This window comes from Colobus angolensis, unplaced genomic scaffold (assembly GCF_000951035.1).
Source record: "Colobus angolensis palliatus isolate OR3802 unplaced genomic scaffold, Cang.pa_1.0 Scaffold9, whole genome shotgun sequence".
In the NCBI taxonomy this organism is placed as follows: domain Eukaryota; kingdom Metazoa; phylum Chordata; class Mammalia; order Primates; family Cercopithecidae; genus Colobus; species Colobus angolensis.
In genome coordinates this window covers 6,914,723-6,927,378 of record NW_012122931.1, presented here as the reverse complement: position 1 = coordinate 6,927,378, position 12,656 = coordinate 6,914,723, and the positions used below count along the sequence as shown (strand labels likewise).

General features: G+C 56.7%; 1 protein-coding gene and 1 long non-coding RNA gene across 3 annotated transcripts in view; one reads left to right on the top strand and one right to left on the bottom strand.

Moving 5' to 3' along the window:
* Nucleotides 1-4,379, top strand: LOC105504052. Its single transcript, XR_001000566.1, has 2 exons — nucleotides 1-112; nucleotides 3,785-4,379. It is a non-coding gene; the product is annotated as an uncharacterized LOC105504052 (long non-coding RNA).
* Nucleotides 4,380-4,935: 556 nt separating this feature from the next.
* GOLGA2 (golgin A2) overlaps nucleotides 4,936-12,656 on the bottom strand; it is a 21,098-nt gene continuing 13,377 nt past the window's right edge. For both annotated transcript variants that reach the window (XM_011931284.1, XM_011931285.1), the window contains 15 exons: nucleotides 12,099-12,157; nucleotides 11,629-11,770; nucleotides 10,717-10,806; nucleotides 10,505-10,612; nucleotides 10,221-10,308; nucleotides 9,518-9,855; nucleotides 9,129-9,242; nucleotides 8,218-8,463; nucleotides 8,058-8,133; nucleotides 7,542-7,633; nucleotides 7,070-7,288; nucleotides 6,880-6,982; nucleotides 6,691-6,797; nucleotides 6,457-6,613; nucleotides 4,936-6,369 (listed from right to left, as the gene is read on the bottom strand). In XM_011931284.1, the coding sequence (XP_011786674.1) occupies nucleotides 6,155-6,369; nucleotides 6,457-6,613; nucleotides 6,691-6,797; nucleotides 6,880-6,982; nucleotides 7,070-7,288; nucleotides 7,542-7,633; nucleotides 8,058-8,133; nucleotides 8,218-8,463; nucleotides 9,129-9,242; nucleotides 9,518-9,855; nucleotides 10,221-10,308; nucleotides 10,505-10,612; nucleotides 10,717-10,806; nucleotides 11,629-11,770; nucleotides 12,099-12,157 (2,154 nt within the window). In that variant the 3' untranslated portion in view covers nucleotides 4,936-6,154. The remainder of the gene's footprint in view (nucleotides 6,370-6,456; nucleotides 6,614-6,690; nucleotides 6,798-6,879; nucleotides 6,983-7,069; nucleotides 7,289-7,541; nucleotides 7,634-8,057; nucleotides 8,134-8,217; nucleotides 8,464-9,128; nucleotides 9,243-9,517; nucleotides 9,856-10,220; nucleotides 10,309-10,504; nucleotides 10,613-10,716; nucleotides 10,807-11,628; nucleotides 11,771-12,098; nucleotides 12,158-12,656) is intronic.

The window sequence follows — 12,656 nt, the reverse complement described above, 5'->3', positions numbered from 1 at the left end:
CCCTGGGGGGGGCGCCCCCCGTGCCCTCCAGGCCGGGGGCTTCCCCTGACCCTTTCGGCCCTCCCCCTCAGGTGCCCTCGCGCCCCAACCGCGCCCCGCCCGGGGTCCCCAGGTGAGTAGGGGCTGAAAGCGGCTGGAGAGGCTGCCGGACGGGCGTGGCCGGGAGGGAAATGGGGCTGGATTCCAGAGCATCGGACCCGGCCGCCAGAACCGGCCGTTTCCATCCCAGGCAATCGGACTCTGGGTGCCGGAGCCACGCCACGTGTGGCCGAGGGCTGGCGGAGCCTGCCCCCGAGGGAGCGCTGAGTCCCGGAGGTGGTCGTTTCTGGGGAGGGGGCTGTGGGGCTCGTCCCACCTGCCCCCTTCTTTCCAGCACTTGCATGGCGCTTCCCTCTATTTTCACTCTTGGCGGCCGCCCACACGTTGCATTCCTCCTCCTTTCTTCTTCTTGCTGTTCTCCATCCTCCATTCCGTCCAATTCCTCTCCCAGCCCCTGCGGAGCCTACCTTAGGTCTGAGTCTGAACACCTATCTGCTGTGGGTGTGTGGATTTCCTTCAGCTACCCTGATGTCCCCATTTCCCAGTCCTGACTCCTTTGAGCCATCCCAGGGGGTGTCCAGCCACTGGCCCACAGGAGCAGAGACCAGGCTGTGACTGTGTGACTAGAGAGGTGTGTGATGTGTGTGTGGGCGTGCACACGAGTGTGAGAGTGTAAGAATGGCACCCAGGCCCGGGCTAGGACAGGAGTAGCTGGGGAAGGAGCCTGGGGCCTTGGGCAATCTGATGGTTTTTTTCCTCCCCACCCCCACCCCCCGCTTCTGGCCCTACCCAGTCTAAACCAATGTGGTAGGGGTGGCGGCAGGGGCAGGGATGGGAGTGGCTGAAGCCTGCTTCATTCCCAAAGATTTCTAAGGAAAAGCTTTCTACTGCATCCTTTGGCTTGACTTTCTTGACCCATGACCCTCTTTCAAGGAAGTTCACTCCGATTCCCAGTCTGCCCTGTTTCCACTGGCCACATTCTCTAAGGAAGAACACTGCAGGACAATAGCATCTGTTTTGTTTCTGCATGGCTGGAGGGTAGGGTTGTGGGTCTAGCGCCCATAAACCAAAATGAGGCAGGGATTGGGGCTTGCCCTGTGATGCTCTGATGACCAAAGCGGATGGGTAGAGGCAAGCAGCATGGTATTGGGCAAGAGGACTGGAGTGGGAGTCCAGAGATGCTGCTTTACCCTGGGCCTTTAGACATGTCTCTTTCCCTCCCAGAGCTTCAGCATCCCTTCTACCAAATGATGACATTCTGCCTTTCTCCCAGGGTGGCTGTGGGGATCGAGGGAGACAATGGCTATAGGGATGCTGTGTTAACTGCAGATGCAGCCGTAGGAGCACTTTGCTAACTGCCAACGTGAGTTCAGATTTGACACCCAGGTCTATGGTGCGGTGTGAGATATGTGATGTAAGGTTTGATGCCAGCCTGACTCCAGTCTTGCTAACACATATGAAACTTTTGGCAAATCATGACCGTACCTTGGGGAAAAGAGCAGTCTGGGAGAGCTTGTTCAAGGCAACCTGACTTCAGTGCGGTCTGAGGCATGGCTGAGATAGGCTTATGTGACAAGGAGGGTATCTGGGTAAAGAGCTGCAGTGTGGGCAGAGGTGTAGTGTGGGCTGCGTCGAGGACAGCCACTGGCCAAAGCAGAGAACAGAGACAGAATGAGGAAGAGCTCTGTGGGGAGGGTGGGGCATAGGATGGAGAACCTTCAAAGTCCGAAGAGTTTGACTTTTTGGGGCTCAATGCTGTAGGCAGTAGGGAACCACAGAAGGCTCTTAGGTGGAGAAATGACAGCTGGACATTAGCGAGTAAGCCCTGTCTCCATGAGCAGCACGGGTGGTCCTCTGAGCACGCCAGGCACGAGTGTGCAGGGAGCTGGTGCAAATGCCTCTGTGTGCGGGTGAGCTTCTGTGTTGTGACTGCCCACACGTGTGCTTCAGTGTGCTGAGTGGCTGCATGCCCCAGATCCGTGCTGCACGCGCCGCCGGCCAGTGAGGGTGCTGGGCACCGGGAGGTGGCAGGGAAGGAGGCGTATGCGTGTTGTTTGTGGGCATGTGTGTTAGCGTGTGCATGTGGGCCATGGGGCCTCACAGCATGTGTGTGCACGCCCGGGCGTGTGCGTGTGTGTGTCCCCCACCCCCAGGCCTGCCCCACCCGTGCGTGTGAACTGCCATGTTGATTTCGTGCTGTCTTTCAGAATCACTATCAGTGACCCCTGAGGAGCGTCAGCCATGGTAGGTACATGCCTCACCGCCTGCTGCATGAACGGTGTGTCTGCCCCGCTGCACTAGCTCCACACGGGGCACGCACCTGGGACCTCAGAGCCAGGCTCCCCGCCCCTCCCTTCTGCAGCTGTAGACTTGCTCTTTCCTCTTTCTGTCCTTGTGCCGCTGGCTCTCTCACCTCCCTTCCCAGCGAGCCTCGGGACTCAGTGCCACTGTCCAAGGCCTCCATGGCTGAGCCTGGGGACTCTTGGAACAGGCTCCGTGCCCAAGCTGGCAGACATGGGTGCTCTCTGGAGCCATCAGAGAGGGCAGAGAGCTCGTGGTTGATTGTGTAAAGGCTGGGAACTTGAAGGGGGTGGTGTGTGGGGCTGGACTGTGAGGCGGCCAGAGGCCTAGGAATGTCATCCTGGGCACACCGTGCCTGGTGTGCAGTCAGAGTCATGCTCCTGGGGTAAGGCATCCAGCTCCCAGCCTGGCAGCGCTGAGGGCCAACTCCACTGCAGAGCAGGGGTGATAGTCAGGGTACCACCTCCTGTATCTGCCGGCAATCCAGTGGTGATCTAGGGTGAAAGCTTGAGAGTCCCATACACACGGTCATCCCACAACACACCTCACAGGCCAGGCAGGGACACACAGCCCCCTCCCCTCCCTCCCAGGTACCGTCATAGCTGCTAGCGTGTGACTGAAGGCAGTGTCCCTGGCCCCAGCTGAAGCACCATAGTCAGCCAGCGGGCCCACGCACCTTGGCCTGTTGCTCCTAGGGTCACTTGTGCCATTCAGCCAAGGGGACGACCGTGCCTGCTGGTCCTGCTGAGCTCCACCCAGTGAGCCCGCCCCCGTTCTCCCGCCACTGACTCTCACTCTTCTGCTTTTCCCAGCAGGAAGGGCCCAGCCTCACCTACGCGACCTGCAGCCCCCCGACCAGCCGAGGCTCCCCTCTTAGACTTATAACTATGGCCACTGGCGTCCAGCTGCCTGCCCTCCCTGCCTCCCCCAGGGTCATTTCAGAGGGTCCTGGGTTTTCTGACCACGGAGAAGGGCCTCTGGCGCTCCCTCCAGCCATCCCTTTTAGTTTCACCCTCCTGGTTCAAGCAGTGTTCTTTCTCTATCAGGCCTGGTGGCTGTTGCGTGGGGCTCCCCTGGGCCGGTGGGTTGGAAGACAGGGTGACCAGAGAAGAGGGAAGCCCGAGGGGGCCGAGCATCAGCTTGAACTGTGGGTGCCCTGCCTGGGTGCTGTGTGAGAGGCCAGCGTGTGTGGGGTGGGGAGGGCCGCCACAGCCCCCAGGCGATACCGGTGAAGCTACAGCTCCTCCCTCTGTCTTCCTCCCCTTTTCCTTCCAGCCCCTCTTTTCCAGGAACCTTGCCACACCCACACCTGCGCCCTCCCCTCCCCGGCCCTCCCACCACTGCTGCGGTGTGGCCGGCCCCGGCCGATGTGCTGCACTTGCCTTACCAGCTCTCTCCTCGCTTTTCTCTCTCGTTTTCTCTTTGCTTTCTCTCCAACTGCCAGCCGATCGGGTCAGGCAAGTCCATCCCGTCCTGAGAGCCCCAGGCCCCCCTTCGACCTCTAAACAGATCCCTCCTCTTCTCGGAGACCTCCCTTTCCAAGCCTGCCTGGACGGCTGTTCTGTGACTTGACAGTGGCTTCCCTAGCCCCAAAGCCAGCCCCCTTCATCTGTGACTTAGTCTGTTGTAGTGGTGAGCTGACACCTCCAGGCGTGACCATTGGTGAAAACTTGTGCCCCTTCTGTGGTATGCCCTTGCCTTGTTCTATAAATATCTATAAATACTCATATATATACACACCTACACATGGCCGACCGCCTCGCCTCTAGCGCTGGGAATCAGTCACTGTGCTGTCCTTGTGGAGTCTTGTGGCCCAACTACAAGAGAACGCTGTCCCCTGACATCCCCCTCCGAAGTGTGCCACCTCCAGTGAGCCTCCCTGTCATGCCCAGCCTGTGGACAGCCAGCCCCCGCCATACCTCCCGCCCCCTACCAAGCATGGGGGTGCTGTGCAGGCAGCCGTGTGGCCTGACAGTCTCTACCAGTCCTGCTGTCCCTCGGCTGAGAATAAAACCTATTTCTGGATGACGGGGAATGTCTCCTCTGCTGGTTGCGTTCTCTCTGGAGCTCAGGGGAGGGGAAGGGCTAAGCCATTACTAGGGTGCTGTTGGGGGCGGTGAAAAGACCACATCCTTTCCAAGGGACACTTTTCCTGGAAAGTCCCTGGAGCTTAGTTGGCTCTCATCCTGCAAAGCCGGCTCTGGCCACTAGGGGGCAGGGCCATTAACTCAGCCTGGAGGGAGCCTGTGGGGTGGCTGGCATTCTGGAGGGACAGACAGAACAGGCCACCAGGCTCAGGCAGGCGAGGGAGGCAGGAGGACAGAATGGAAGACACCTTGGGTGCTGGCACCCTGCCTTCCCAGCCACCGCTAGATCAGGCTTCTGAGCCTGTTGGCCATCGGGGCCGAACTGTCCCCATAGGTACCATGGTAGTCCCTGTGTAATCCCCTAGATGTCACCAGGCAGCATACAGGTAACAGGCCTGGAAGGTCCCAACAGCCCAGCTGCGCAGGCTCAGACACTCTGGGGCTCCCCGTTCAGTGGCACAAACTCCAGAACCCAGTGAGAGAAACAGGAACACGCCAGGCGGAGCAGTATGGCTAAATCCATTTATTCCGAAATAAAAAGCAAAATAAACAGGAGTCGCATCACCAGGGCGCCACGACCCCATCCCCGCCTCCTTCCTCTGTCCTATGCTATCAATAAATAAGTTTCCCAGCCCCAAATAATTATTAGAACCTCCTCCCCATGTGCCAGCTCCAACCTCTGCTAGGTATGATACAGGGGGCTGCCCTACCCCTGGAATATACAAAATGTTACACAGATACAATATGTACACTGGGGAAGCGGGGCCACCCCAGCAGCCCGTGCCCTCACCTGGTCTACAGTTAACCCCACTGTCCTGCCTCAGCTGCCTCTCTGTGTAAGAAGATGGGAGCCCCCCTGAGGGAAAAATTGCTTTGGTGAGAGTAAGGAGGCCATGAGGCCTCCTCCAAACATGTCAATTCTATGAGCCTCTGGCTATTAAATAACAATCATAATCATCCAGAAATTTAAGGAATCAGCCCTGGCCAAGGTGGCAAAGGGTCTACACATTTGTCTCCCCCCATTAGACAGGGGTCTTATTTGCTACTGTAAGAGTAAAGGGGTGACTGGGAAGGGGTGGCAGGGACATGATGGGGGCAGAGCCTCCAGCCCCACTTCTCCAGGCTTTGCTGACAGTGGCCTGCTTTTTAAAATTTTTATCCTTTTTTTTTAATCTCGTATTTTTTTTTTTGAGACAGAGTCTCACTCTGTTGCCCTAGCTGGAGTGCAATGGCACTATCTCAGCTCACTGCAACCTCCGCCTCCCGGGTTCAAGTGATTTTCCTGCCTCAGCCTCCTGAGTAGCTGGGATTACAGGCACACGCCACCATGCCTGGCTAATTTTTGTATTTTTAGTAGACACGGTTTCACCATGTTGACCAGGCTGGTCTTGAACTCCTGACCTCCTGAACTCCCAAAGTGCTGGGATTACAGGCGTGAGTCACTACATCCGGCCTTTTTTCATAACTTCTATACCATAACTTACCCATAACCTTCTTTATCCCATAACTTCTTTTAATCCCATAACTTTAATTTTTTTTTAAGTTTAGTGGCCGGCTTTTAGATGACAGTGATCTTCACCTCATCTGCACCTGTCTACCCCCGTTAGACAGGGGTCTATGCTTGCTACTGGAAGGGTAAAGGGGTGACTGAGAGGGGGTGGTAGGGATATAGTGGGGGCAGGGTCTCCAGCCCCCCTTCTTCAGGCTTTGCTGACAGTGGCCGGCTTTTAGATGACAGTGATCTTCACCTCATCGTTCTCGTCAGCCCGGTAAAAAAAAGGAATGCAGGGGTTGCTGCCCAAGCCTGGGCGCTCCCGGGGATTCTGCATCTCACGAAGCAGCTGCATGATCTGCTGTGCAGTGGGATTGTCACGCGGAGAACCCTCCCTGGCCTCTCCTTGGGCGGGCTCCGCACTGCCGGTGAGGCTCACCTCGCAAAGATCTTTGGAGAGAGAGAGGCAGGGCTCTGAGCGCCACGCAAGCCCTCCCTTGCTCCTGCCTGCCCACCCCTCCTGAGGGCTCTACTCACCACCCTGCTGGTCGGCAGCCCCAAGCTCCTGGGGGGCTGGGACCCCTGAAGCGGGCTCATTGGCAGGGTTCTGGGCAGCTGCCAGGAATCTGCCATGCCACTCGCTGTGGTCGCCCACAAGCCGTAAGACCAGCTCCTGCAGCTCCAGCAGCTTCACCTGGAGGGAGGGGTGCTAAGCTGCCGTGCCCATGCCCGTGCCCACCTCCACCCCCACAGAGATGTTCCAGGCCCTACCTTCATCTCCTCCTTGTCTTGGGCCAGCCTGCTGATGTACTCCTCCTTCTCCCGGTGCCGCTCCTTCAGCACTGCCCTCTGACTCTGGTACAGTGCGATGTACTCTCCTGCGAAAGGACACGGCTCAGATACTGGGTTCCCTCCGACCACTGTGCAGCTCCTCCTGCCGTGCCCTGGCCTCCCACTCACCAATGGTGTCTGTCTCTCCAGACAGCTGGATACAGCGATGTTCCAGTTCCTCTACCCTCTCCTTCAGGTCTGCCTTCTCCTGCATGAGCTCCATAAAGCGGCTCTGGAACCAAAACAATGGAGTCACATCTTGGCAGCGACCTGCCCCGCCCCCACCCTTCTTGACCCATGCCAGGAAAGACTCATTCACCTGCAGCTTCTCCATGGCCCCCTGCAGGGCCCGGTGGGTTTCCCCACACACAGAATCGCCCCCAGTCCCTGGGGCTGGAGCTGCCACCTCAGGCTCCTTCTGGGCCGAGGCCAGCAGGTGAGCCAGGCGCCGGCAGCGCACCCTTTGCTCCTTCAGCTGCCCACGTAGCCTTGCCTGCTCCTCCTCGGCACTGGCTACAGCTGAGTTGAAAAATGCCACCTGCAGGCAAGAGAGGTGCCTTCTTGGAGGAGGATACATAGGACGAACAGGCAGGGAGGTAGAGAGCAGCCCTTCCCTTGGCGCCTCAGAGGCTGCACTTGTTGGTCCCAGGTGAAATGGTGTCTGACCACTGGCTCCCAGGAAAGAGGTGAGTCTGAAGAAATCAGAAGGCCAGGAAACCAAGAGCAGAAGGGGGTCTGGGAGGGACCACAGAGGGAGGCAGCAAAGGCCGGGGAGGGGGAGTCAGCCTCACCATGGCTTCCCGGCTCTCCAGGTCCTCCGGGATGCTTGGCATGGGCCGAGGCGCCGCCTCCACCTCCTCCTCCTCCCTGTCCAGTCCATCTCCTATGGGGGTGGCCAGAGGGGTCATGAGACAACCCAACAAGGGTACAGTGTGCCCACCTCTGCCCCCACCCTCACTGTGTAACCCTGGGCCAGCCCCTCCCCAGAAGGGAATGAGCAGCGTTTTATTTTATTCTTTTTTAAGAGCCAAGGGCTCGCTATGCTGCCCAGGTGCAGTCCCACTACCGATCAGCATGGGAGTTCTGACCTGCTTCATTTCTGACCTGGGCCAGTTCACCCATCCTTAGGCAACCTGGTAGTCCCCTGCTCCCAGGAAGTCACCATAATGATGCCGAACTTAGTGTGGACACTCGACTGGCATAATGACCAGCTGTTCTAAAGGTCTCTTCCAACTCAATTCTACACTGCTAACAGTCCCCCCTTCCTCCTGGGGCTCTCTCCTCTTCCTGTGAGCAGGTTCCTGTACCTTCCCCAGGATGAGCCATGAGGCTCAATTGGGACCGTAGCTGCTGGTTCTGCTGGGTGACAGCTTCCAGGCGCTCCTAAGGGGCCAGGAAAGAGAGTGAGAAGGCATGGAGGTTGCCAGGTCGTCCCCCTTGGGGCCCTGCCCTCAGCAACTCCCTCACCTGGGCTTCCTGCAACTCTTGGCGGGCCATCTCGGCCACCGCTTTGCCCTGAGCTTCCTGCTGCTGCAGCTGGTCCACGAGCTGGGTCTGCAGCAGTAACTGGTTGTGCAGCACCTCCTTCTCAGAGGTTAGCTGCTGATAGGTAGCCACCTGCTGCTGATAGGCAGCCACATACTGCTGCAGGTGTCCCAGGTACTGGTCTCGCTGCTGCTGTAGACTCTGAGCCTCTTGGCTCTTCAGCTCCACCTGTAGGAAGACCCTGGGCGTGAGGGCAGGTGGTGGCCTGCTTTCAGATTTGGGGCCCATAAATAGGGTAGCGAGGGCTCTGTGAGGCTCTGTTGCCTGCCCAGACCTCTGCCTCCCTTGCCTAGAGCCTCTTGCCTTCTTTCCCAGCCTCAAATCTCACACCCTGCTTCCCACCACTTAAACTGTAGGCCACAGACTGGTGGAAATGCAGAGGGAGCCAACCACCATCTGCTAAGTGTGCTACATGCCTAATGCTTTCCGTGTATTATCTCATTTAATCCTCCACACCTCTGCAAGGAAGATGCTAACTTCCTTTTTAAGTTAAAGAAACTGAGGCTTAGAGATGCAGAGTAGCTGAATGGTGGCCAGTGGAGCAGAGGCCAGAATCCTGTTTGAACCTAAGGAGCCTCTTATACCACTGTCTCTTTCCCTATGATTGGGGGAAATCCATGCCTCTAGTTGGGACGATGATGTCCAGATCTGAGACGAACCCAGGGCTATCCACCTCTAAAAGTCAGATGGCAGGGAGCAAGAAAGTCACAGGACTGCCCCGGAGGGCGCTGGGGTCACCTGTTCCCCAGGCTGGAGCTGCCTCTGGCCTCACACCAACCCTCCCCAGAGGCTGGTGCCCGCCTCCCAGCACTTCTTGGATGGGGTGGGGTTACCGTTTCCTTCAGCTCGCTCAGCTTCTCCTGCAGCTCACCCAGCTTCTTTCCCAGCTCCCTCTTGACGTGCTGCTCCGACTGCAGTGCGCTGGTGATCTCCATGTTCTCATTAGTCTGGACAGAGAGAAGCCATCAGCGGCCACCCACTGCAGCTGGAGACCCCAGAACTTGCTGCCTTGGTGTTTGCCTCCCATGGCACTGGGAAGGGTGGAGACAGATTAGAAAAATCATCCCCTCTCCCCTACAGCCATCGGAGCAGGGCTCTGGCTCACAGGTGCCTCCAGAAGTACCATTTCACGTGAGGGCTACACTGCCCCACTTTACAGGTGGGAAAACAAAGGCCCGGAGGACTAGTGGGGAGGGTAGGTTCTCCAGGTGGGGCTGCGCACCAGCTTTACGAATCCGCTCTGCAGCTCAGCCAGCTGCTCCTTGAGCTCCCGGTTCTGGGAGAGTGCGCGGCTGATGGTGGTGCGGTCATTCTGCATGGTCTCCAGGATTTGCCTGCGCGCCTCTGCCTGCTCCCCCCAGAGCTCAGCCGCCCGCTCCAGCTCCAGCAGCCTCTCCTCCTGCTCCCGGTTCAGGCGACTCAAGCCCTCATTGTCTTGCACCTGGGCTTGGAGCTGTCCTGCCAGACTCTCCAGCTCCTTCCGTAGGTGCTCAGCCTCCGCTTGTAGCTGCTGCTCCACCTCGGAGGGCCCTGCTGGGGGCTCTGGGGGCGGGGGTTCAGCTGAGAAAGGAAGCAGACAATAAGGGCCTCTAGATTCTCAAAGAAAACCCTCCTCTTGGTCCATAGCTCCTCTCAGGCTCCCCAAACGTGGCCTCCCTGCTAATGATCCTTGCACCCGGATGTTAGCCAATCTTCCAAGCCACTTTCCAATAGTGACAACTGCGGGTGGCCGACAACGGGCACTCCTCCCTCTTTGCTGACGGGGCACTGAGGCTTGTGGAGATGATGAGACTTGCTATCTCCTGGCACAGACCTCTTTCCCTCTGCCTCAAAGCCCTTCCATCCAACTCCGTGGGGCATTCTAAACCACCCCCACAGCCCTCTGACCCCAGTCCTGCTCCCAGGTTACCCCAGCCCCAGCTTACCCATCTGGTTCCTCAGTTCAGCCAAGCTCGTCTCCAGCTCCTGTACCCGACTCATGCTACATTCCTTCTCCTCTCTCAATGTGTGCACCTGCCCAAAGCACAGCAGGAAAGGGCCCTGGAGAGGGGCTGGTGGCTGGACAGGCTACCATCTCCCTCTCTGCCCCCACCTCCACAAAGGCCAGACCCATGAGCACCTCTGGCTGTGCTCCTCCCATTTCACAGATGCCCAGAAAGATCAAGTGACCTATCTAAGGTTGCGGGGGAGCTGAAGGGTCAGGTCTCACCTGCTCTGACATCTGCTGCATCCTCTGCCGCCACATGGCACTCTCTCCTTTGAGATTCTCTGCATATTTATCTCTCTCCATTTGTAGTTGTCTAACCGACTCCATTACCTGCAAGAATGGCCACAGAAATTAGAAAGAACTGTCACTGGTTGTCACCTACTCCTGGCCACCTGGGGCCATCTTCCTTCTACATCCCTGCCTACATCCCTCACCTGCCCCAGGTGTGCTTCCAGCTGTGCCCGCTCCTCCATGGCCTGCTGTAACTGCTGGTTAGCGTCAGGGGCTTCACATCGGCTTGAAAACTGGATGGTGGAGAATGAGAAGTTTAGATCTGGGGAGCCCAGGCTGTTCCCAACAGTGCCCCTTAAAAGGGCGAGGGCTAGGGCTAGGCTCAACGTGCAGCTCAGTCAGTACAACTCTGCTGTCACGTTTCTTTGCTTTAGAAATAAAAAATAATTTTAAAAAGATCTCAGGCCAGGCATGGTGGCTGATACCTATAATCTCAACACTTTGGGAGGCTGAGGTGGGTGGATTGCTTGAGCTCAGGAGTTCAAGACCAACCTCAGCAACGTGGCAAAGCCCCGTATCTACAAATACAAAAATTAGCCAGGCATGGTGGTGTCGTCTGTAGTCCCAGCTACTTGAGAGGCTGAGGCAGGAGGGTGGCTTGAACCTGGAAGGTAGAGGTTGCAGTAAGCTGAGATCACGCCACTGTACTCCAGCCTGGGTGATAGAGCGAGACTTCATCTCAAAAAAAAACACAGAAGATCTCTACTCTCTACTATTACCATGGAATAGTGAAAGTGTTGGCTTGAACCTCAGAAGGAAATAAACAGACTCATGACCTAGCCATATAAATGTAATCTCTAAAATAATGATTTTCACCCATGATGCTTTAAAACAAAACAAAACAAAAATTGTTTTAAGCCCTAACCCTAAGATTCTGATTCCCCAGTCCCCAATTTGTAGATTTTTAGCACTCTCTAGAGGATTTTATGCCAGGACTGGAACAAGGACCCAAATTTTCAGCTCTTGGCTAGAGCCTCCCCATGCCCTGCATGATCCCTAGACCATGGCCCCAGCTGGATGGGGCTCCCACCACCCATGGGGCTGCAGCCTCTTGCCTGTTGAAGCAGGAGTTCTGTCATCTCTAACTTCTTTTGCAGTTCTTCCAAGTTAAGTTGCATGCCAGCCTTCTCAGTCACTAGGACCCGAAGCTTCTCTTCCAATTCTGATTTCTCTTGCTTCAGGTCTTCATTGTTTTGGCTATGGCCAGAGGCAATAGAGAAAGGAATGAACAAAGAACAGAAAGGACTGCTTTGGTGATCCACCCTCTACCCTCACCCCACAACCACAGAACTGTGGCACTGGAAGGAACCCCAGGAATCAAAAGTCACATGTACAGGCCAGAGATAAGACATGAGTTACCCAAGGCTACACCATGAGTCAGTGGCGCAGCTGGCACTAGAGCTTTGCTGGGCACACATGCAAACCTGTATGACCACCTCACCATGCTTACCTGTGCCCCCACCTCCCAGCACACCACCCATGCTAAGGGCCCCCAGACCTCCCATCCCACCATCCCCCATCCTACGTGTTCTTGTATAACTCCAGCCTGAGGGCATCTCTCTCTTTGGTTAACTCCTTGTTGTACTGTAAACACAGAAGGTTAGGTCAGGATACAGCAGGCAGAGGAGCAGCTGGCCGACCAGACCAGTACCAATAGCTACAGTAACCACCCCACAGTAACACTTCTTCACTCTCAATCCCACTTGACATGTTTTCAAGGCATTTCCAAGCCCGGGGTCTCATTTTGTTGTCATTGTTGTTTCTGAGACAGAGTCTCGCTCTGTCACCCAGGCTGAAGTGCAGTGGTGAGATCTCAGCTCACAACCTCCGCCTCCCAGGTCCAAGTGACTCAGCCTCCTGAGTAGTTGGGGCTACAGGCACACGCCACCATGTCCGGCTAATTGTTTTTGTTTTTGTTTTTCTGAGACGGAGTCTCACTCTGTCACCCAGGCTGGAGTGCAGTGGCGCCATCTCTGCTCACTGCAAGGTCTACCTCCCGGGTTCACACCATTCTCCTGCCTCAGCCCCCTAAGTAGCTGGGACTACAGGTGTCTGCCGCCATACCTGGCTAATTTTTTTGTTT